Here is a 23,817-nt window from a genome sequence, read left to right as displayed (position 1 = left end):
CCTCTTTAAAAAAAAAAAAAAAAAAAAAAAGATTGAGGAGCTATGCCCTGCTAGTTACCTCGGTTGATCCAGGATTGAACTTATCCCGAGACAACCCAAAGTTCAGTACTGACGTTTTTTACATTTGTTAGATTTCTACCCAACTGGATATTTGGGGGGTAACGGCCCTCTTTTTGAGTGAATTCACCAAACCACTAGTACGACAAGGTATTCAACTTACATGTAGTTGGCCAAGTTGTGTTCTTGCTGCACGTGAGTATCGAACCCATGCGGTACTTTATCAAAGTAGTCCTTGCCTATACCACAGATGAAACAGTTACTCTCCATATCTTCTTTTACACTCTCTAACTGATCACGCAGTTCTCCAAATGCGTCGATGATCAAACCTGAAATATAAACGGGTAGATACGGCGATTTTAGGTACGCAAAAGATCAAATGATGAATTATTTGTGGTAAAAGAGAGAGCTTCTTTATAACTTTTGTGGGTATCACAGAATCACTAAGTGCCACAGAATTACTAATTACTATTATCATCGACTCCTATCATCAATCTTTTCACACTGGTAATGCCGCCACTGGTCGCTACTCAATTAAAGTGGCTACTAAATTGTCCTCACAAGGCTGAGTGCACCCCGACCTCCAAGCACAGACCAGAAAAAACTTCGACCCCGCCGGAAATCGAACCCGGGGCCTCCGGCGTGCAAGCCGAGTGTGATACTCGGAGGTTGCTCCCAATTATCATAAACGGGTGGATACGGTGTCAGAGATTTTAAGTACGTAAAAGGTCTCAAGTTAAAGAAAAGCATAAGCGTTTTTTTTTTCCTTTTGGAAACGTAAATGATTTCCCTTCTTCCCGATGGCGCATTTCCAAAGGTTTATTGCAGGCAATGAAGTTTTTTTCTGAGTTTACCTTGAATGATGGCCAGCAGAATGACGATAACAAAGAAGAAGAAAGTGATGTCGAATATAATACGATACACCTCGTAGTCATCGCCATCTGGATCTCCTATCTCATCTCCTATACCTCCTCCAGCTCGCACTCCCTTGTAGAGATGGAACACGAAACACTGAAACGACAAAGCGATGAAGATAAATTAAATAATTCTTTATTCATTTTGAAAATACAATAATACAATTAAACAAAACAAAATAATAACTAATAAGTAAATAAATATTAACAAAATCCTAACTCAGGGGCGGGATTAATGCCTTTCTCATTGTTTCTCCTAAGGCATTATCTTCCATACAACCCCTGAAAATTGTCTAAGGACTCACCGTCATCATGTCGTGACACTTCTTATCCACCACATCATCCTCTTCTTGTACGTAGAACTTGCGGAAGAAATTAAACGCGATGACCGTGTAGATGTATAACATAGTATCCAAATATTGGGACGCAAGGAGAAAAATGACATAATAGTCAATCTCAAGCATTAGATAACAACAACAACAACAACAACTTTCTTTATCCTCTATTTCTGAATGTCCTGTAGGCAATGTAATTTAAATGGGAGTGTTCACACTACACGACACGATTTTTTTCCGAACGACAATATTGTGAACGGGCTTTTATTTGATAAATTGGACAATTCCCACTTACTTGGCTGATATGACCAGTCGGTCCCAATGAGATTTGATATCATCATCCTCAGGTTGTTCAGCAATGTAGAGACCATCGAACTCCAGTCTACGGGCAATCTCCTTTTCTCGCTTGAAAATAGCGAGGGGTACCTGAAGAAAAATAATTCAAGGAGTTATATACCTAGAAGGCAGAATATCTGTCTAAAAGGGTTATCTAATTTAATCTACATTCTCAACATTCGTACCGACATTTTCCCCCCTAAAACCTTATAATTTATAATAATAGTGCTACTACTCGCATAGGACTGAAAAGTCCCTTTAGGTGCTCTGCAGTAGGCTCCTACTATTATTTTGGTCAAAATCTCAAACAATGTCGAGGATAAAATTAAATACCTAGGATGGTATTGAACACACGCCTTTGTGATTACCAGGCGGCAGGCCGGCTTTTTGACCACTACCTACACTACTGACCACAATTATATATTTTCAAAAAGATAAACTATTAAGGTGTGTCCACACACATAGTCGACCGGACATCGATTGATGTCGACTGACACGTCCACACTGCCTCGACAACATAGATTTTCCTCATCGATCGTTATTGATCGACGTGGATCGTCGGACGGTCGACTATATTTGGGCACACCTTAAGCTTAAGGCACCGATCTCACGGTGTTGGACGTATTGGGGTTTGGAACCGTTTTTTCATAGCTTCAAGACACACATCCATGCCTATTCGGAAACTGAAAACTTACAAAAATGTCTGTCCCGGCTGGGATTCGAACCCTGCATCTCCGCATTAAGGGTCAGTGCTCCTAACCACACAGCCACAAAGGTGGACAAGAGGTGTTAGGTATTATTCGAACATTATTAACATCAAGAGAAAATAGCCACTTTTTACCCTATTAACTTAGAGCTTGTTCACACTCTTGTCGTGAGTTTCATCCGACTTTTTTTTCTTTTTTTTTCGAATGTCCTTTAAATTGTCATTTAAATTAGAGTGTTCACACTACAAACGACACGATTTTTTTTCCGAACGACAATTGTGAACGGGCTTTTATTTGATGAATTGGACAATTCCCACTTACTTGGCTGATATGACCAGTCGATCCCAATGAGATTTGATATCATCATCCTCAGGTTGTTCTGCAATGTAGAGACCATCGAACTCCAGTCTACGGGCAATCTCCTTTTCTCGCTTGAAAATGGCGAGGGGTACCTGAAGAAAAATAATTCAAGGAGTTATATACCTAGAAGGCAGAATATCTGTCTAAAACGGTTATCTAATTTATATCAAATTCATACCTAATCAAACCTGATTAAAAAAGGTGCTTTTTCATACTGCTTGAATAGGACTTATTGTGGTCAGATTCTCCTAGAAGGTAGAATAGAATGTTGATAAAATTCCATACCTAGACTGGCATTGAACACACGTCCTCCTGATAACCAGGCAGGCGTTTTTACCAGTACATGACTACACTACTGACGCGGATGGGGTAGTGGCTCTAGAGCAGGGGTTCCCAAAGTTGCTCAAGCCACGGACCACTTTTGAATTTCATGATTTCCCACGGTCCTATAGGAAGGAAAGTAATGTATTTTCCTTCTTTTGGGGCCACCTGGTGGTCCGCGAACCCCAGTTTGGGAATCTCTGTTCTAGTGGCTGTGAAGAAGAAACAATTATACACTGGCTGTCATTACCTTCAAGTTATAATAAGCGATCAGCATGGCCAAGGACACCAACGAGTGTAGAGCGGCCATAAGTCTCATCACATGCTCCATGTAGAAAAAGTCCTGATCCACATGGACAAGCTCTATGGGATCTTCCTCTCCACTTCCCATGTCCTCTCCACTGCCTAGACCGGATATATCGTCACCTCCACCACCCAGCTCGGCAGCCGCTCTATGGGATCTTCCTCTCCACTTCCCATGTCCTCTCCACTGCCTAGACCGGATATATCGTCACCTCCACCACCCAGCTCGGCAGCTAGGGTTTCTATACTGGATGAGATATCGTCATCGTCACCTCCGTCTTCTCCAAGTGTGGTCACCTGGAAATACGGACAGGTTATGATGCTACAAAGAAAAATAACCTAGGTAACTTATTTTTCTCTTTTCTTCTTTTTTAAAAAGAAGAAAAAGAGGTTTGATAGAAGAAACTGTAACTATTGGGGTCTTCTATCGTCCCAACATTGAGAGAAACAATTAATAAAATTTAATTATGTACTGCCCAAAGATTGGGTGACAAAACGACACATTTCAGACAGAATTGTTATAGATTAAAATAAAAGAGAAAGAAGGACAGGATAGGAGAAAGTCAGCTGTTCCGAGAACGAATCTTATCTGTTTAAGATAAAGTCCGCCCCGGGCGGAATCGCTTACAAGGTAGACGCATATTACCCTTCAAGCTGGCGCTCATAGTAATGGTACAATATTAGTAAATCCTACTTTCAGTTACCTTATAGAAGAGAAGAATAAAGTTGATGCAGAAGGCCAACACCAGAGCGACGTATTTCAAGTTGTAAAAGTTTCGCGCTAGGAAACTGAGCGCTTTGTGAGTGTATCCGTTGAAATCAATCTGAAAGTGGAAAGGAAGAAAAAGAGGTTTGATAGAAGAAACTGTAACTATTGGGGTCTTCTATCGTCCCAACATTGAGAGAAACAATTAATAAAATTTAATGACGTACTGCCCAAAGATTGGGTGACAAAACGACACATTTCAGACAGAACTGTTATGGATTAAAATAAAAGAGAAGAAGGACAGGATAGGAGAAAGTCAGCCGTTCCGAGAACGAATCTTATCTGTTGAGGATAAAGCCCAAATCGGGCGGGAATCGCTTACAAGGTAGACGCACACTACCCTTCAAGCTAACTAAGCTGGTGCTCATAGTAATGGTACAATATTAATACATTCTACTTTCAGTTACCTTATAGAAGAGAAGAATAAAGTTGATACAGAAGGCCAACACCAGAGCGACGTATTTCAAGTTGTAAAAGTTTCTCGCTAGGAAACTAAGTGCTTTGTGAGTGTATCCGTTGAAATCAATCTGAAATTGGAAAAAAGATAGGTATTTTAAGCTCAGTGAATACCTTTCTACTATTCTAGTAAACTCACGGTGGATTTTAAAAATATTTTTTCACTTTCTAGAAGGCCTGTTAAGCTAACAGCCTGTTAGTTCCAATTGATTTGTATTGGCTTAACAGGACTGTTAAGCTAACAAGTTATTAGGGGCTAAAAAGAAGGTTGGTGAAATCCATTCTGAGGGACACCAAAAAATCATTTTAGTAATGATTAATAGCATAGTTCCTGAGGAAGAAAAAGATAAGGGACACCAAAAAATCATTTTAGTAATGATTAATAGCATAGTTCCTGGGGAAGAAAAAGATAAAACAATAATAATAGAAGGCGCGATTGTGAGCCAGTTAGGACTTGAGCTTACCTGAGCGAAGGCCGAAGGTTCGATGCTGGCGCTCTCCTGTTTATGTTCTGCTTCCATAGCGGCCATGACTGCTTGCTGTTGAGCGGCTACCTCCGCTATTTGAGCTGCCTCCTTTCTAGCCACCTCTCCTCTGTTAACACAAATAACATTTGAAATAATAGAATAGAATATACCTTGGTTATCCTGCTCGAATGAGACTAAGAAGTCCCTTTAGTATTTATAATAACAAAAGTTTTGAACAGTAGACCTTGCTTAATTTAATAGTGGGGAATAGTAAGAAGATAACGAGGAGTATTCAGCTCAAGGTTTACTGAGCTTGTGAAAGAATTGTTAGATGAAATAAAAAAATAATAAATAATCCAGCGACGAAAGAACGTTAAACAGTTCCCAAAGGATTACTGAAGTTAAGCATCGTTTCGCGTGGTTGTTATCTAATAGATCAGTTGCGCTTACTTGGGTGATGTTTCAAAGTCATAGAGCAGGAAAAATAAGGAAGAACGGAATTTTTCTTTTTCTTCTACATATTTCTGGACATGGTCTTCACTTGACCTAACCTAACCTAACCATGTCCAGAAATATGTATGATATTGTACTTGACCATTATCTCAAACTAAACAAAATTTTTCTTCTACGACTTCTAGATATCGAGATAAATCGATTTAAAAAATACCGGTAAATCGTAAAGTTTGACGTCACGGCATACGCTCCCGTAGGCGATGACGTCATGATTCATGACTCCCGCTTCGTTTGTTTGTGCGCAAGCGTTTCTGCGCATTTTGACGAATTCTACCGTTCATCCGGCCCGGCGGACCAAAATATATTAGACAAATAGTTAACCAATACAGCCTACTAACAAAACATGTTTAAGCATCATGATAAGTTGGTAACGCTCTGTTTTCTTGGTTTTCAGAATGGCAGAACTACCTCCGAACTCAAGCAGGAAATACGACCACAGTGAACGTTGTTATTTGCACCGTAGATTATCTGCTGCGTCTCCAGGTAAGATTATTTCCCCATAATTAGGGCGCTTAAACACTCGGGACAGTAGGTCGTTCGCGCCTATAGTAGAGGAGCATTGAGTCAACGTCCTTAAAATCAATTCCTTTCAACGGGTTACTTTCTACTTTTCGTGTTGACCCAGCAACTAATTGGGAAGTATAGAGTCTCTTCTCGCCCATCTGACGAGAGACATACAACGGGATGGGCATGCTACGACACAGACCACATGAGTCTAATGTAGCAGTTGTTTCATTGTTACGAAATAAAAATGGCGGTGAAACAATCATCACCCTTTGATTTTGTATATTATTTAAAATTTCATGATAACACTATTCTGTACATCAAGGGTGGGGTGGTAGAGAATGCCATAGGCATTAACCCCACCCTTGATCAAACTTTATTTTGTACCTATACATTATGTTACCATTTGTAAATATTTATTCTGTAAATAAAGTTTGATCTAATCGTTTAATAATAATAGTAGTAGTACAGTGTAAACTGCATTATTTAGTAGTGCTGTCGAAGTAGGGCAACTAGGACATCATCTATTGTAGTCCCTTTATTTCATCATTTTATTATACATAACATCGTTTTATTAATTTCTACGACTAAAGTAGGTAAGTAATACCAACCCACTGAACCACTGAATATTCCGGTGTACTTTGCAGATACTTCGCTCGTATTCTCATGTCCCTCATGCGAGGTCCTGCAATAGAAGAACCCACTGTGGAGGTGAAAGAAGTGGAGAAGTCACACCTGAGATCTTATCCTGCCCTCCCTCCACCTCCAGATGAGGGTGGTAAACCTCTGGAAATGTTCAATCTGGATGTGACTAAGGATGATACAGGACAGTAAGTACTGGTTCTATGAATTCATTCTGAAATGCGGCCTTTATGAAGCCCTCAATTTCCAAACCGGAATTTAAATGACCAAGATGAGTTGGAAATCGCCCATTTTTATTTCGTAGCAATGAAACAACTGCTACATTGGACTCGTGTGGTCTGTGTCGTAGCAGACCCCATCCCGTAGTATGTCCCTCATCCCTCATCAGATGGGCGATAAGAGACACAATACTTCTCATGTAGGTGCTGGGTCAACACGAGAACGCCAGAGAGTAACCCGTAGAAATATTTGCGATCGAAGTGCATTTTTTTTTTTTTTTTTTTCGATGGTGGGATTCAACAATATTTACTGTATTTCCAGGTATAAGATGGTACCACACGAGAGCACCCCTATCAAGCAGACCAGCACAGAGGAGGGAGTAGGAGGTAGGGAGATGTCACAGGAGGGAGAAGGAGGGGAAGAACATAGGGCGGAATCTGAAATGCCTGATCCCGCCGTGACCCTGGCAGATTTATTGGGGTAAGTTATACTTTTGATAGACTTTTGTCACACCCTATACTTCTCTCCTATTTCCCTCACCGAAAACACGAAAAGTTACGGAACAAACCGTCTCATTTCTAGTACCATTACTGTGTATAGAAACCAACCATCCTATATCTCTCTTTCCATTGAGGTCTTTTTAATGGGTTTAAAACGTCACTGTACATATAACTGCTAAGGTTTTCAATGACGGAGGTTTTACCCTTGAATCTCAGACAAGCTGCATTAACCTCACCCAGCCCAAGTGGAGACGGGAAAAGTCAGCAATTGTCCAGATGGTCACCCAATTAGATAACAACCACGCGAAACGATGCTTAACTTCAGTTCAACTTTGGGAACTGTTCAACGTCCTTTCGCCACTGGATTATTTATTATTATTTTATTTCATCTAACAATTCTTTCTCACGCTCAGTAAACCTTGAGCTGAATACTCCTCGTTATCTTCTTACTATTCCCTACTATTAAATTAAGCAAGGTCTACTGTTCAAAACTTTTGTTATTATAAATACTAAAGGGACTTTTGTTATTATAAATACTAGTCTCATTCGAGCAGGATAAACAAGGTATATTCTATTCTATTATTTCAAATGTCAAACAGAGAGTAGACTAGTGTCTAGCTGTCGGCCTATAAACAGGGGAGGAGAACAGCTAACCCTAACCAGCCTAGCTAGCTGGCAGTTTTCTAAGGATTCTCTCTGCTTTTAAAGAACAAGCACAAGTCCTCACGATGCGATGGTTGACTGCGGTTCAGGACGAACCAATTAAACATGAACTTTATGCTAAACAGTTAAGCTTCATTCCCGAAACAGCTGACTTTCTCGTATCCTGCCCTCCTTCTCTCTTCGATTTCGGGACGATAAGACCTCCGTTGTTACAGTTCCCTTTATCAAACCTCTTGAAAATAAACCTCTTGTTTTAAATTCAATCAAGGTGTTTTATTTTGTACATATTTTGTACCAAATACATAAGACCTTGTGTAGACTGCGGGAGTAAGGGGACTTTTCAGTCTCATTCTGGCAGTATAGATAGGGTGTATTCTATTTTTTTTTTTTTTCTCTTCCAGGGAGGACATAGAATTCATGCTCGCTTGCTGCGAGACGAACCACGACGGTAAGATCGACTATGTAGGGTTCACAGATCGATTCCACGAACCGGCGAAAGAAATCGGATTCAATTTAGCCGTCCTTCTGACCAATCTATCCGAACATATGCCGAATGAACCGCGCCTGGCCCGGTTTCTAGAGACGGCTAGCAGTGTTCTCAACTACTTCCATCCGTTCCTGGGACGTATAGAAATTCTGGGCGGCAGCAAACGCATCGAACGTGTGTACTTTGAGATCAAGGAGTCCAACATTGAGCAGTGGGAGAAGCCTCAGATCAAGGTAACACATCCATTTGTTTTACCTTTGATAGTGAGGTATTTTTTCAGCCTTGATGTGTTTTTCTCTTCTTGGGCTCTGTCATTCATTGTCATTTTGCCTTTTATTCATTGTCATTTTATGTACCTATCATTCATTTTCATTTTCCCTCTCATACATGTATGTTGTTAGTCTCCTTTCATTCCTTGTAATTATTACTATTTTTTTTTTCACTCAAATATTGTCATTTTTCTGTGATCACTTTCATTTCCCTGTTCTTCATTGTCTTTTTTTTCGTAATTTTCCTGTCATTTATTGTTATTTATGTGTAATTTATTGTCAGTTGTGGTCATTTTCTCCGACATTCATTGCCATTTTACGTGTCATGTATTGTTATTTATGTGTCATTCATTGTCACGTATAGTCAATCGGTCATTTTATGTGTTATTAATTGTCATTTACGTTTCATTTATTTGTCATTCATTGTCAAGTGTGGTCATTTTCTGTGTCAATAATTGTCATTTTACCTGTCATTAATTGTCATTTACCTTGTGATTCCAGGAATCGAAGCGGGCGTTCTTCTACTCCATCGTAACCGAGGGCGGTGATAAGGAAAAACTGGAAGCCTTCGTCAACTTCTGTGAGGACGCCATATTTGAAATGCAGCATGCCAGTGGACTCATGGCGGTAGAGGAGGGGGGAGGAGCAGGATCGGGAAAAGCGCGCAAACAGGCGTATAACTACCTGTCCGTGGATGGAGAGGAAGAGAAGTAAGAATAGTAATAGCAGTACCACTTGAAACCTTCGCGCGGACCACAGTTTGGGAAGCCTTGCAATAGAATATACCTTTTTTTATCCTGGCCAAATAGGGCTAAAAAGTCCCTTTACCCCAGCAGCCTAAACAAGGTCTCGTGTATTCGATAAGAATGTAACACATTTCATTACAGACAATTGAATTTTCCTAACTTTTCCTTTCCCGGATAGACATGGCTGTAAAAGTTTGTGAAAACAGTTCCGCTCTTGAAAAAAAAGGTACTTGGTTACTCCAGTAAACTACACGAGTAAGACCCTATTCTGGAAAATTTTCCCTATAGGGCTTTCGAAGAATGAACATGGCCCAAACACCATGAATTAAATGAAAACTCATCGAGTTATAACTTAAACTTCACTTCGTTTAATCCCAGTCTTTGTGTTTCTCCCTCAGGAATATCAATCCCATCAGGCGCGGATGGCAAGGTTTCAAGGACGGCATCAGGTTTACTCTCTCCATGTTATCCCCATCTAATATTAAGCAGAAGATTAACGAAATGCAACAAATGTCCATCCCTCAACTTGTGGTGGGCTTTTTCAAGCTGTTCTTCTACGCGTTCTACTATTCCAACTATAGCGTGTACTTGGTGCTGAGGTGAGTTTGCAGTCTGACCAGGAGGTCGCAGGTTTAATCCTAGCTCAGGATCTTCGAGCTCAGTTAGGAATCAGCTTAACTTCGTACACAACAAGCCCACTCTGAGGCTCAAGTTTAGGGGCAAGTAGCACTAAAAGTTGGGTTAAGTTTATACGAATATAGCTAACACTGGGAATTTTCAAAATGCAACAAATGTCCATCCCTCAACTTGTGGTGGGCTTTTTCAAGCTGTTCTTCTACGCGTTCTACTATTCCAACTATAGCGTGTATTTGGTGCTGAGGTGAGTTAGCAGACGTACATTAAAGACCCCGTTATGAGGAGAACACAGGTATTAGTCCCAGACAAGGCAGGGAGTTATCAATTTTTCGAGAGCCTAAGCCATTTATTTTAGTGCCTCTTGTTGGGGTAAAGACCGCTAAAGTGATTATTCAGTCTCTTTTGAACCCTATAAATTCATACTATACATATTATTAATCCGCGTAATAAAATCAGGAAATTGGTATTCAGTTAAGCGTTACGTCGCAAATACGAGCATTGACCCAAAGAAGAGAAATCTACATTTTAATCCGCTGTCTAATTATCCTGCTATGGAAGCCAGATATATTCTGCATTTGTAAACACCGAACCTTTTTAGTGGATTCTGTATTTAATGTGTTTGTGGTCAGAAGAGATGCTAAGGAATACGTTATTCACCGAAAGAAGAGAGTTCTGAGTTTTAACTCGACAATTTTATTTGTTCCACAATCATTTCCGAACATCTGATTTTGATTAGATAAATTTCACCTGTTGGGACTACAGAGATGATTTTCGCAAATTATCCTGAGAATAGTTAAATAAGGTAGTTGGTCTTACCATTCCTTGATAGCTTACCATTAGCTTATGTAGCGAAGTCCTCTTAGAATTAATGTCAGCATGAAGTAGAAGAAAATAGCTTTATTAACTCACCTTAAGGCATGATGAATAGCTAGAGATCTAATTTATACTGCTTTCCCGATTGGGCTTTTTTTTTTCAGAAATTTGTGAGACCCTACGTCCCCTAAGGGGCTAAAAAATATAAGTTAGCTTAAGTTATCACGAAGACGTATAACGACTTGGTTTTGATTTTTTACTTTCTATTTTTCTATAAATGTTCAATGTTAAAGTGATCATAGAAATCAATCTTTTATTTTCCCATTCACAATTCTACGGTTTAACACAATGGTATTTCTTCAACCCTGTATACTCACATGAATGGAGGTATTGCCTTCGTCTCCCTCTCCACCTCCTCCTCCCCCTTCCTCTTCTTCATCACCTCCCTCCTCCTCTTCCTCTCCACAAGATACTCCCGCAGTCTACACAAGGTCTTATGTATTTGGTACAAAATATGTACAAAATAAAACACCTTGATTGAATTTAAAACAAGAGGTTTATTTTCAAGAGGTTTGATAAAGGGAACTGTAACAACGGAGGTCTTATCGTCCCGAAATCGAAGAGAGAAGGAGGGCAGGATACGAGAAAGTCAGCTGTTTCGGGAATGAAGCTTAACTGTTTAGCATAAAGTTCATGTTTAATTGGTTCGTCCTGAACCGCAGTCAACCATCGCATCGTGAGGACTTGTGCTTGTTCTTTAAAAGCAGAGAGAATCCTTAGAAAACTGCCAGCTAGCTAGGCTGGTTAGGGTTAGCTGTTCTCCTCCCCTGTTTATAGGCCGACAGCTAGACACTAGTCTACTCTCTGTTTAACGTCCCCAAGCCAGACATATGCTACCAAATGTCAACTATGTCTACAGTTTAGACAAGGAGTAAAATCATCAATAGAGAGAGTAATAAATTGTATATGTTTAAAAATTGATTTATTCAATAAATCAATTTTTAAACATATAAATTTTATTGAGAAAAAAAAAATAAATAATAATAAAAAAAAAATACTCACGGGGTATAACTCTTCTGCTGTTCCATTTTCTCCTTGAAGTCCTTCGGATACACCCATCCCTCGTTGTTGATATCAATCTCCATGAAGCTCGCACTACTCGTAAGATCTTTCAGCTTGAGGAACATATCGAAATATTTGAGGATAAGTTCCACATTGGCTGCAGACTCTACCAGGGTGTCCACCATTTGCTTTCCGATGGTTCCGTTTACCACGTTACCTGAAGAGGAAAGAACGGATAACGCCGGTCACTCACCATCAGTTAGACCTGACAGGTACAGCTGAAAAGGTCCGTCTGTCAGGTCTACCTGATGAGCGCCCACACTTTCAGGTAGATCTGACAGCGGACGTACTTGTCAGGTCTATCTGATAGTGAGTGGCCGGCCTAAGTCTTTTGGTGGGCCAGCAGCGATAGTAAGTTGAATGCACCAGTTCACCATGGATTACTAAAGTTAAGCAACGTGGCGCGTGGTTAGTATCCGGATTGAGGCTGGGTGATTTTAATGTAAGTAAGCTAGAAGCCCTGTCACTAAAGACCTTGGCTATTATACAGTGAAGTTATCTCTCTAGAAGAAAAAAGAATCCAGCATTGCAGCAGAAAAAATATCACATAGCTATTACCTTCAAGCATGGATAGCATCATGGTGATCATGTCCTTCTGAAGATTGAGCAAAATCTTGAGCAGATCTACTTGACTGGAGTGCTTGGATAGTTTGTCTTGCATGTGAGAGAACAAGAAGAGGAACCCGCCCACTGCGTCCCACAATCTGGAAGTGTAATGAGAATGATGGTGAGAATTACCCATTATTATTTAGTTATGATTTGTCAATATACAAGTACAATGTCCTACAAATAACCCGCCCGGGGCGGATTTTATCCTGAACGGATAAGGTTCGTTCTCGGAACGACTGGCTTTCTCTTATCCTGTCTTCCTTCTCGCTTCGATTTCGGGACAATAAGACCTAAGCAGTTACAGTTCCCTCTATCAAACCTCTTTTTTTCTACAAAAAATTCAACTGTTGAAATTTTGTGGACAACCATGCCTTGGCTGGTATTTGAACCTGATTATGACGCAAGCATTTGACCTTCTCATTAAAATTCACCATTTCAATCTGATTACCTACCTGGAATGGGCCAACGCTTGCTGATTCTGTGTGCAAGGACCTTGGATCACTTCAGACAGCGTGTTGAACACTTGACTGGCAACTCCGATGGCTTTGAAAAAGTTGGCCTTTCCTGCGGGATCAATGAGCTCCATTCCGCCCTATGTTCTTCCCCTCCTTCTCCCTCCTGTGACATCTCCCTACCTCCTACTCCCTCCTCTGTGCTGGTCTGCTTGATAGGGGTGCTCTCGTGTGGTACCATCTTATACCTGGAAATACAGTAAATATTGTTGAATCCCACCATCGAAAAAAAAAAAAAAAAAAATGCACTTCGATCGCAAATATTTCTACGGGTTACTCTCTGGCGTTCTCGTGTTGACCCAGCACCTACATGAGAAGTATTGTGTCTCTTATCGCCCATCTGATGAGGGATGAGGGACATACTACGGGATGGGGTCTGCTACGACACAGACCACACGAGTCCAATGTAGCAGTTGTTTCATTGCTACGAAATAAAAATGGGCGATTTCCAACTCATCTTGGTCATTTAAATTCCGGTTTGGAAATTGAGGGCTTCATAAAGGCCGCATTTCAGAATGAATTCATAGAACCAGTACTTACTGTCCTGTATCATCCTTAGTCACATCTAGATTAAACATTTCCAGAGGTTTACCCCCCTCACCAGTACTTACTGTCCTGTATCATCCTTAGTCACATCCAGATTGAACATTTCCAGAGGTTTACCACCCTCATCTGGAGGTGGAGGGAGGGCAGGATAAGATCTCAGGTGTGACTTCTCCACTTCTTTCACCTCCACAGTGGGTTCTTCTATTGCAGGACCTCGCATGAGGGACATGAGAATACGAGCGAAGTATCTGCAAAGTACACCGGAATATTCAGTGGTTCAGTGGGTTGGTATTACTTACCTACTTTAGTCGTAGAAATTAATAAAACGATGTTATGTATAATAAAATGATGAAATAAAGGGACTACAATAGATGATGTCCTAGTTGCCCTACTTCGACAGCACTACTAAATAATGCAGTTTACACTGTACTACTACAAGATAAATAGGTCAAAGTCTCTATATTCTATTCTACTAACCCAAGTTGTGACCCTCACAGGTCAGCTGTATAAATCTGAACAAGGTACAAGTGAATTCAGCATCATGCATGTTCTTTTCCCCAGCAGCCCCCTCGGATCCAACCCCCAGACCTTCGGCCTTTGTATTTCGCTCAAACGCATCCAGGTCCAAAACGCTGAAACACAGAAAAGACCACTATTAGAGGACCCTGAAGTATTAAAGCCCCACCAGGTCAAGAAAGTTTGACCGCGCTACTAGAGATATACGCCACAGAGAAAGTATCCGTTTTCACGTAGTTGTAAAGGGAGTTGAAGTTTACGGGTCCAGAAAATTGGATTCCATTCGAGCGTAATCTTGTGGATTCCATTCCAGTAATGACAATAAACTTTCGAAATGAATATTATTCCAATGAAATCCTGGGACAGATCAGGAATAATTAATTTCAATGTTCAAAAAGCTAATGGATTCAAAAAGATAATGAATTTCAATATTCATAAAGCTACAGAATTGAGTATTCGTAGCAATGAAACAACTGCTACATTAGACTCATGTGGTCTGTGTCGTAGCATGCCCATCCCGTAGTATGTCTCTCATCAGATGGGCGAGAAGAGCCACTATACTTCCCAATTAGGTGCTGGGTCAACACGAAAAGTAGAAAGTAACCCGTTGAAAGGAATTGATTTTAAGGGCGTTGACTCAATACTCCTCTACTATAGGCGCGAACGACCTACTGTCCCGAGTGTTTAAGCGCCTTAATTATGGGGAAATAATCTTACCTGGAGACGCAGCAGATAATCTACGGTGCAAATAACAACGTTCACTGTGGTCGTGTTTCCTGCCTGAGTTCGGAGGTAGTTCTGCCATTCTGAAAACCAAGAAAACAGAGCGTTACGAACTTATCATAATGCTTAAACATGTTTTGTTAGTAGGCTGTATTGGTTAACTATTTGTCTAATATATTTTGGTCCGCCGGGCCGGATGAACGGTAGAATATTTTGGTCCTTCGGGCCGCATTGTCAAAAAAAAAGTGACAAGATTTTTTACAAGATAAATTGGTAAAAGTCTCTATATTCTATTCTACTAACCCAAGTTGTGACCCTCACAGGTCAGCTGTATAAATCTGAACAAGGTACAAGTGAATTCAGCATCATGCATATTCTTTTCCCCAGCAGCCCCCTCTGATCCAACCCCCAGACCTTCGGCCTTTGTATTTCGCTCAAACGCATCCAGGTCCAAAACGCTGAAACACAGAAAAGACTGGCCACTATTAGAGGACCCTGAAATATGAAAGCCCTACCAGGTCAAGAAAGTTTGACCGCGCTACTAGAGATATACGCCACAGAGAAAGTATCCGTTTTCACGTAGTTGTAAAGGGAATTGAAGTTTACGGGTCCGGAAAATTGGATTCCATTCGAGCGTAATCTTGTGGATTCCATTCCAGTAATGACAATAAACTTTCGAAATCAATATTATTCCAATGATATCCTGGGACAGATCAGGAATAATTAATTTCAATGTTCAAAAAGATAATGAATTTCAATATTCAACTAGCTACAGAATTGAGTATTACCTGCAAGAGTTCATAAGACCTGCAATGGAAGTGAAAAATCCGACGTCTTTCTTATCCTTGAGATGATTCAGCATACCCTGAAACAGAGGAATGTTGTTGTTGTAGTTACCAAGGGTTTGGGAGGTTGATGATCCTTGGTCGAAGTATAAAGCGGCATACTCCAAGTTGTCCTGGGACGTAGACTCGATCGTTGTGAGGACAACAAAGGAATCAGGTCTATCAGGAAATGTTTCCATGTATCCTGTAGCCCATCCTAAAGCTCACAGACTTCAAACATTGTGCTTAAGCCAAACCCTAGATTGCATTTTACGATCTCACAAAGTCAAAATATTTATCACCCAAACAATCGCTGTTCAAATTTTTCCAAGATATCTGTCACATAGGGTTGTTAACCATTTGTTTATCGCGTCTGTAACATACCATCTGAAGAATATAATATTATCTTCAAAAACTTACCATCTGAAAAAATACATCATCAATAACTTACCATCTGAATGTCCAAATTACCGCCACGTAGCACGGCAATACCAAGTTGTAGGGTTTTCATCACCATTTCACTCGGCACTCCCTTGTTTTTTTTTTTTTTCAAGAGCGGAACTGTTTTCACATTATCAACTTTTACAGCCGTGTCTATCCGGGAAAGGAAAAGTTAGGAAAATTCAATTGTCTGTAATGAAATGTGTTACTTTCTTATCGAATACACGAGACCTTGTTTAGGCTGCTGGGATAAAGGGACTTTTTAGTCCTATTCGGTCAGGATAAAAAAAGGTATATTCTATTGCAAGGCTTCCCAAACTGTGGTCCGCGCAAAGGTTTCAAGTGGTACTGCTATTACTACTCTTACTTCTCTTCTTCTCCATCCACGGACAGGTAGTTATAAGCCTGTTTGCGCGCTTTCCCCGATCCTGCTCCTCCCCCCTCCTCTACCGCCATGAGACCACTGGCATGCTGCATTTCAAATATGGCGTCCTCACAGAAGTTCACGAACGCTTCAAGTTTTTCCTTATCACCGCCCTCGGTTACGATGGAGTAGAAGAACGCTCGCTTCGATTCCTGGAATCACAAGGGAAATGACAATACACTCCCTTACAGGCAGATATGTGAAGAAGTACCATTTCGGCAACACCTCTATCTGCCAGTCTAGCCTGGTGGAATAGCAGCTTCTGTTTCTCCATTTCTTGTTCCTGTGAATGAGACACAAAACATGGGGGTAAGAGATAAGTTGTATTTGACCCAAAGTTTAATGACAGGTAAAATGACAATTATTGACACAGAAAATGACCACACTTGACAATGAATGACAAATAAATGAAACGTAAATGACAATTGATAACACATAAAATGACCAATTGACTATACGTGACAATGAATGACACATAAATAACAATAAATGACAGAAAAATTACGAAAAAAAAAGACAATGAAGAACAGGGAAATGAAAGTGATCACAGAAAAATGACAATATTTGAGTGAAAAAAAAAATAGTAATAATTACAAGGAATGAAAGGAGACTAACAACATACATGTATGAGAGGGAAAATGAAAATGAATGATACATAAAATGACAATGAATAAAAGGCAAAATGACAATGAATGACAGAGCCCAAGAAGAGAAAAACATATCAAGGCTGAAAAAATACCTCACTATCAAATGTAAAACAAATGGATGTGTTACCTTGATCTGAGGTTTCTCCCACTGTTCTAAGGGTTAGGTGGTAGAGAACGCCTAAGGCGTTAACCTCGCCTAGTGGTTGCCTTCCACTCAAGAGTCTATTATTATTATTACCTGCAAGAGTTCATAAGACCTGCGATGGAAGTGAAAAATCCGACGTCCTTCTTATCCTTGAGATGATTCAGCATACCCTGAAACAGAGGAATGTTGTTGTAGTAGCCAAGGGTTTGGGAGAATGATGATCCTTGGTCGAAGTATAAAGCGGCATACTCCAAGTTGTCCAGGGACGTAGACTCGATCGTTGTGAGGTCAATACAGGAATCAGGTCTATCAGGAAATGTTTCCATGTATCCTGTAGCCCATCCTAAATCTCACAGACTTCAAAACATTGTGCTTAAGCCAAATCCTAGATTGCATTTTACGATCTCAGAAAATCAAAATATTTATCACCCAAACATTCGCTGTTGAAAATTTTTCCCAGATATCTGTCACATAGGTTTGTTAACCATTTGTTTATCGCGTCTGTAACATACCATCTAAAGAATATAATATTATCTTCAAAAACTTACCATCTGAAGAAATACATCATCAATAACTTACCATCTGAATGTCCAAATTACCACCACGTAGCACAGCAATACCCAGCTGTAGAGTTTTCATCACCATTTCACTCGGCACTCCCTTACAGGCAGATATGTGAAGAAGTACCATTTCGGCAACACCTCTATCTGCCAGTCTAGCCTGGTGGAATAGCAGCTTCTGTTTCTCCATTTCTTGTTCCTGTGAATGAGACACAAAACATGGGGGTAAGAGATAAGTTGTATTTGACCCAAAGAAGAGAAATCTACATTTTAATCCGCTGTCTAATTATCCTGCTATGGAAGCCAGATATATTCTGCATTTGTAAACACCGAACCTTTTTAGTGGATTCTGTATTTAATGTGTTTGTGGTCAGAAGAGATGCTAAGGAATACGTTATTCACCGAAAGAAGAGAGTTCTGAGTTTTAACTCGACAATTTTGCATTTGTTTGTGGTCAATTAGTCCAAGTATTTGTTCCACGATCATTTCCGAACATCTGGTCTGATTTTGATTAGATAAATTTTACCTGTTGGGACTACAGAGATGATTTTCGCAAATTATCCTGAGAATAGTTAAATAAGGTAGTTGGTCTTACCATTCCTTGATAGCTTACCATTAGCTTATGTAGCGAAGTCCTCTTAGAATTAATGTCAGCATGAAGTAGAAGAAAATAGCTTTATTAACTCACCTTAAGGCATGATGAATAGCTAGAGATCTAATTTATACTGCTTTCCCGATTGGGCTTTTTTTTTTCAGAAATTTGTGAGACCCTACGTCCCCTAAGGGGCTAAAAAATATAAGTTAGCTTAAGTTATCACGAAGACGTATAACGACTTGGTTTTGATTTTTTACTTTCTATTTTTCTATAAATGTTCAATGTTAAAGTGATCATAGAAATCAATCTTTTATTTTCCCATTCACAATTCTACGGTTTAACACAATGGTATTTCTTCAACCCTGTATACTCACATGAATGGAGGTATTGCCTTCGTCTCCCTCTCCACCTCCTCCTCCCCCTTCCTCTTCTTCATCACCTCCCTCCTCCTCTTCCTCTCCACAAGATCTGAAAAGTAACAAAATGTGTACCTATCAGATTACCCTTCATGCAGGATAGCATTGCTAAATTGTTATGATATCATAGATCATAGCAAGACTCAAGTTTAAAGACTCTCGGGCCAGCCTGGTTAGCCTGGTTCGTAGCGCGTCTGCCTTGTAAACGCTAGGCCGCGGGTTCCATTCCCACCCGGGCGGATTTCATCCTGAACGGACAATGTTCGTTCTCGGAACGGCTGGCTCTCTCCTATCCTGTCTTCCTTCTCTCTTCGATTTTGGGACGATAAGACCTAACCAGTTACAGTTCCCTCTAACAAACCTCTTAAAAAAAAAAAAAAAAATACATTACTTTCCTTCCTTTAAGATAAGGAAAGTAAAAAGGCCTATGTTATTTTTGCTCCTAACGAATATTAGCTCTTCTTCCTTGTAACTATTGATTTCTATTTGATTCGCTCATTACCAACTTACTTGGCAATAATCTCAGCGTAGGACATATACAGGGGGTCCTCTTGTAAGGCGCCACTCCTCTCTGTCATAGCTCCTCTACAGAACGTGGTCACCAATTGTGTCAGGGGATCCGGTTTGCCTTCTTCCTCTTCTTTGTCGTGTTTCTTTAGCTCAGCGTCCTCAAATGATTGCTGGAAAAGAAATAAAATCCACAATATAATCAAGTGTGCCAGGAGGCGAGCGAACGTCGAGAGTCTATTTTGACAGCCTATATTGACACGAAATAGAGTTTCACGGTTTTTTCATAGAATATACCTTGTTTTACTTGTTTATCCTGCCCGAAAAGGACTGAAAAAGGTTATCCTACGTTTGATAAGGTGAAAGGAATTTTAATACTTAATTCAATACTCAATTTGACAGAGCAGACTAAAAATCATTATCAAATAATTCAAGATAAACTTCCATGCTCTGGCTGGGATTGAACCTGCGTCTTCCTGTTTACCAGGCGAGCACTCACCGTCAAATCTTCAATCATGACTTCTTGGCCTACATTTTCTTCCTGGAGCCACAACTCGTAGTACGATCTGGCGAAGATGTTGACTGAGCGATGCCTGAAACGAAAGAATAATATAAATACACAAAATCATCACTTTCAAAAGAGCCTGAAACTCTGAGTTGATAGAAAAGAAGAATATCAATACAAAACTTTCAAAAGGGACGGCCGTATATTAGTTCGTAGGAGGCCGTATATTAGTTCGTAGGACAAGAATTCTGGAAAAATCCTTATTCGATCTCTTATCCTAAAAGTTACCTAGGCTCCTACATAGGTACCATAATGGACTTTGGAAATCTTGAGATTAAAAAAGGACATTCCAGTGGCCTCTCTTCCATGGCAGATGGAAGCTAAATTTCTGTTAATACATAGGATGTCTAATATAAACCTAACAAATAATAAATTTCTCTTTGAAAATCTCAGGACAAACTACAAGGTGATTCTCTCCCCCCCCACAGAAGTTAGAGATTCTTACCTAGGGATACTATAGAGTGGTTTACTCTGCAGACATGCGATCACCATCCGTTTTCTCGCCACAGACAACACTTTCATCCAAGCGTTAGCTCTTTGCTGCGGCTTGGACTTTTGCAAGTGCTACAGAGGTTAGTAACAAACACACGAGAGGGTTAGTGAGTTAGGAGGGTGCAAAGTTGATTTTAAACAGAATCGGCGACCTTTTAAAGCTTTTAAATTTAATCATGATTGAAAGCTAAAATCAAACATCAGTACCTAATAAAATTGTTAGTGCTCCTTATACAATTCCTATCTGCCTAGAAGCTCATTTTATAAAGGTCTTTTTTTCTCCTTGCCCTTTATTCTAGACCCCAATTTAGGGTCTAGGAGGAAATAATAGGTACTTATCAGCTGCCCTTTGATATAGAGGGCCTAGTTAATCAAGTAAATCCTAAAATAATTTGGACAGACATAATATGTAGGTGTGATTACAACAACAAACAGATAGGCTTCTAAACGCAAATGAAAATACAGAAAGCATGCAACTAAAACAAAATTATTAGTAAGAAACTCTGGTGTCACAGGTTTTAGAGATGTAGAGGAAGGTGTATTGGAGATAAATTTATGATGTGAAGAAGACATTAAGAATAGGGAAAAAATCACGTCAATAGATGTATTTTCAAAAAAAAAAATATGAAAACATTGGACTCCATTTTAAAGTATTTTCCAAACGTTTTAAACTGTTTGAGACATCCATTGTAAGAAATATCAAAAAGGGAGGGTCAAAAAAACACAACATCGACAAAAACAACAGAAAATTGAACAAAAAACACATAGAAACCCTAGCTGCCGAGCTGGGTGGTGGAGGTGACGATATATCCGGTCTAGGCAGTGGAGAGGACATGGGAAGTGGAGAGGAAGATCCCATAGAGCTTGTCCATGTGGATCAGGACTTTTTCTACATGGAGCATGTGATGAGAAGCAATGACGGCCCTTTTACGTTGTGTCGAGACGACCGACCGATAAATCGCTTTGCTTTGTAACTGGGGATGGTCGATCTATAGAAAGAAAACGGTCGAGATGAAAGTATCTGCCATTAGCTATAATTCGTAGAACCTTAACCCATCCTTTAGAACTGTCTCCCCATACACATGAGTTCTCTACCACAGACCTGAGGTCTAATGCTAAGAATAATAAATAATGCCGACAAAAACATACTATTGTAGTAATGTGATAGTAGCCTTACCGTAACACTAAGATAGTTAAATACCTATTGACATGCACGTCTAAAGCGATATACCTACTAAAGCAATACCTGAGATCAATGTGATTTCGAAATACTAAATTTACAATTGGGGACCATTTCCCCTATGGCCCAGCCCAGGACCACACTTTGAGCTAATCAATTATGATCAACGAATCAGAATGCAGCATTTTAAACTTTGACCGATAGAAACAGACTGACAATGGCTCGTGTAATGTGTAGTCACTTCAGATTTCGTTTTGGTCCGTCTAATGTGAAGTCCCCTTAAAAAGCAATGACGGCCCTTTTACGTTGTGTCGAGACGACCGACCGATAAATCGCTTTGCTTTGTAACTGGGGATGGTCGATCTATAGAAAAAAAACGGTCGAAATGAAAGTATCTGCCATTAGCTATATTTCGTAGAAGCTTGACCCATCCTTTAGGGCTGTCTGCCCCTACACATGAGTTCTCTACCACAGACCTGAGGTCTAATGCTAAGAATAATAAATAATGCCGACAAAAACATACTATTGCAGTAATGTGATAGTAGCCTTACCGTAACACTAAGATAAGTTAAATACCTATTGACCGGCACGTCTAAAGCGATATACCTACTGAAGCAATACCTGAGATCAATGTGATTTCGAAATACTAAATTTACAATTGGGGACCATTTCCCCTATGGCCCAGCCCAGGACCACACTTTGAGATAATTCAAATTTTTGTCGATGGTGGGATTCGAACCCGGGACCTTCTGCATGGCAAGCAAGCGCGTTACCACTGGACCAACCGTGCCCCCTTCTGACTCGTTGATTACTTTTCATAATCAATTATGAAAAGTAATCAACGAATCAGATTGCAGCATTTTAAACTTTGACCGATAGAAACAGACTGACAATGGTCCGTGTAATGTGTAGTCACTTCAGATTTCGTTTTGGTCCGTCTAATGTGAAGTCCCCTTAAAGAACATTTGTGTGGTCCCCGACCCTATATTTGGTCCACTCACCATATGGAGGCCGAACAAAACTTTGGCCATGGCCACGATTCTCTCCACCACATCATCAACAGTGGGGGGTTTGACGGGTGTTTGGCCAGCATGTGGTACCACCTCCGTACTGTCCTTCTTATTGCCAAGCTTGGAGTAGAGGTAGTGTTGCCAGGACATTTCGTCGGCTGGATCTATCTTGTCCGGGAGAGTCAGTTGGGTTTTGACGAACTCCATGATTTCGTACTCTGGCATTTTCTGTAACGGAGAAAAAAGAAATATAATGTAAAATGTAATGAGTAATTTTGTGTTAACCCTTTGGTGACCGATTTATTCTGCATCTTGTCCGGGAGAGTCAGTTGGGTTTTGACGAACTCCATGATTTCGTACTCTGGCATTTTCTGTAACGGAGAAAAAAGAAATATAATCTAAAATGTAATGAGTAATTTTGTGTTAACCCTTTGGTGACCGATTTAATCTGCAGTCAGACCGACCCTATATTTGGTCCACTCACCATATGGAGGCCGAACAAAACTTTGGCCATGGCCACGATTCTCTCCACCACATCATCAACAGTAGGGGGTTTGACGGGTGTTTGGCCAGCATGTGGTACCACCTCCGTACTGTCCTTCTTATTGCCTAGCTTGGAGTAGAGGTAGTGTTGCCAGGACATTTCGTCGGCTGGATCTATCTTGTCCGGGAGAGTCAGTTGGGTTTTGACGAACTCCATGATTTCGTACTCTGGCATTTTCTGTAACGGAGAAAAAAGAAATATAATGTAAAATGTAATGAGTAATTTTGTGTTAACCCTTTGGTGACCGATTTATTCTGCAGTCAGGGTGTCTACCAAAATGGAAAAATAAAATTCCCTGACTTTTCTCGGTTTTCCAGTCCATTTTTTCCAAATTTCCAGTCTACTTTTTCAAGATTTTCCACCCTATTCCCACTGCGTCACAACAGATTTTTTTTAAGTAATGTTCCCAAGCCTGTTCAACATTA

General features: G+C 40.2%; 2 protein-coding genes across 2 annotated transcripts in view; one reads left to right on the top strand and one right to left on the bottom strand.

Annotated features, from left to right (window-relative positions):
* The window catches only part of LOC103511157 (ryanodine receptor-like), a 96,026-nt gene extending 74,394 nt beyond the window's left edge, over positions 1-21,632 (top strand). Inside the window, 11 exon segments of the mRNA XM_017444878.2 lie at positions 4,503-4,540; positions 5,930-6,018; positions 6,161-6,174; positions 6,687-6,869; positions 7,222-7,380; positions 8,465-8,783; positions 9,321-9,529; positions 9,964-10,164; positions 14,014-14,087; positions 14,301-14,425; positions 21,339-21,632. Coding sequence (XP_017300367.1) covers positions 4,503-4,540; positions 5,930-6,018; positions 6,161-6,174; positions 6,687-6,869; positions 7,222-7,380; positions 8,465-8,783; positions 9,321-9,529; positions 9,964-10,164; positions 14,014-14,087; positions 14,301-14,425; positions 21,339-21,632 — 1,705 coding nt within the window.
* Positions 21,633-22,117: 485 nt separating this feature from the next.
* LOC103511156 (ryanodine receptor-like) overlaps positions 22,118-23,817 on the bottom strand; it is a 23,280-nt gene continuing 21,580 nt past the window's right edge. Inside the window, exons 24-25 of the mRNA XM_026825008.1 lie at positions 23,333-23,569; positions 22,118-22,201 (exon numbers count right to left, since the gene is read on the bottom strand). Of these exons, the coding sequence (XP_026680809.1) occupies positions 22,118-22,201; positions 23,333-23,569 (321 nt within the window). The remainder of the gene's footprint in view (positions 22,202-23,332; positions 23,570-23,817) is intronic.

The sequence above is a fragment of the Diaphorina citri genome, unplaced genomic scaffold (assembly GCF_000475195.1).
Source record: "Diaphorina citri unplaced genomic scaffold, Diaci psyllid genome assembly version 1.1 scaffold681, whole genome shotgun sequence".
Lineage (NCBI taxonomy): Eukaryota > Metazoa > Arthropoda > Insecta > Hemiptera > Psyllidae > Diaphorina > Diaphorina citri.
Note: the sequence above shows the minus strand (reverse complement) of the source record. Positions and strands in the feature narration are given on the sequence as shown.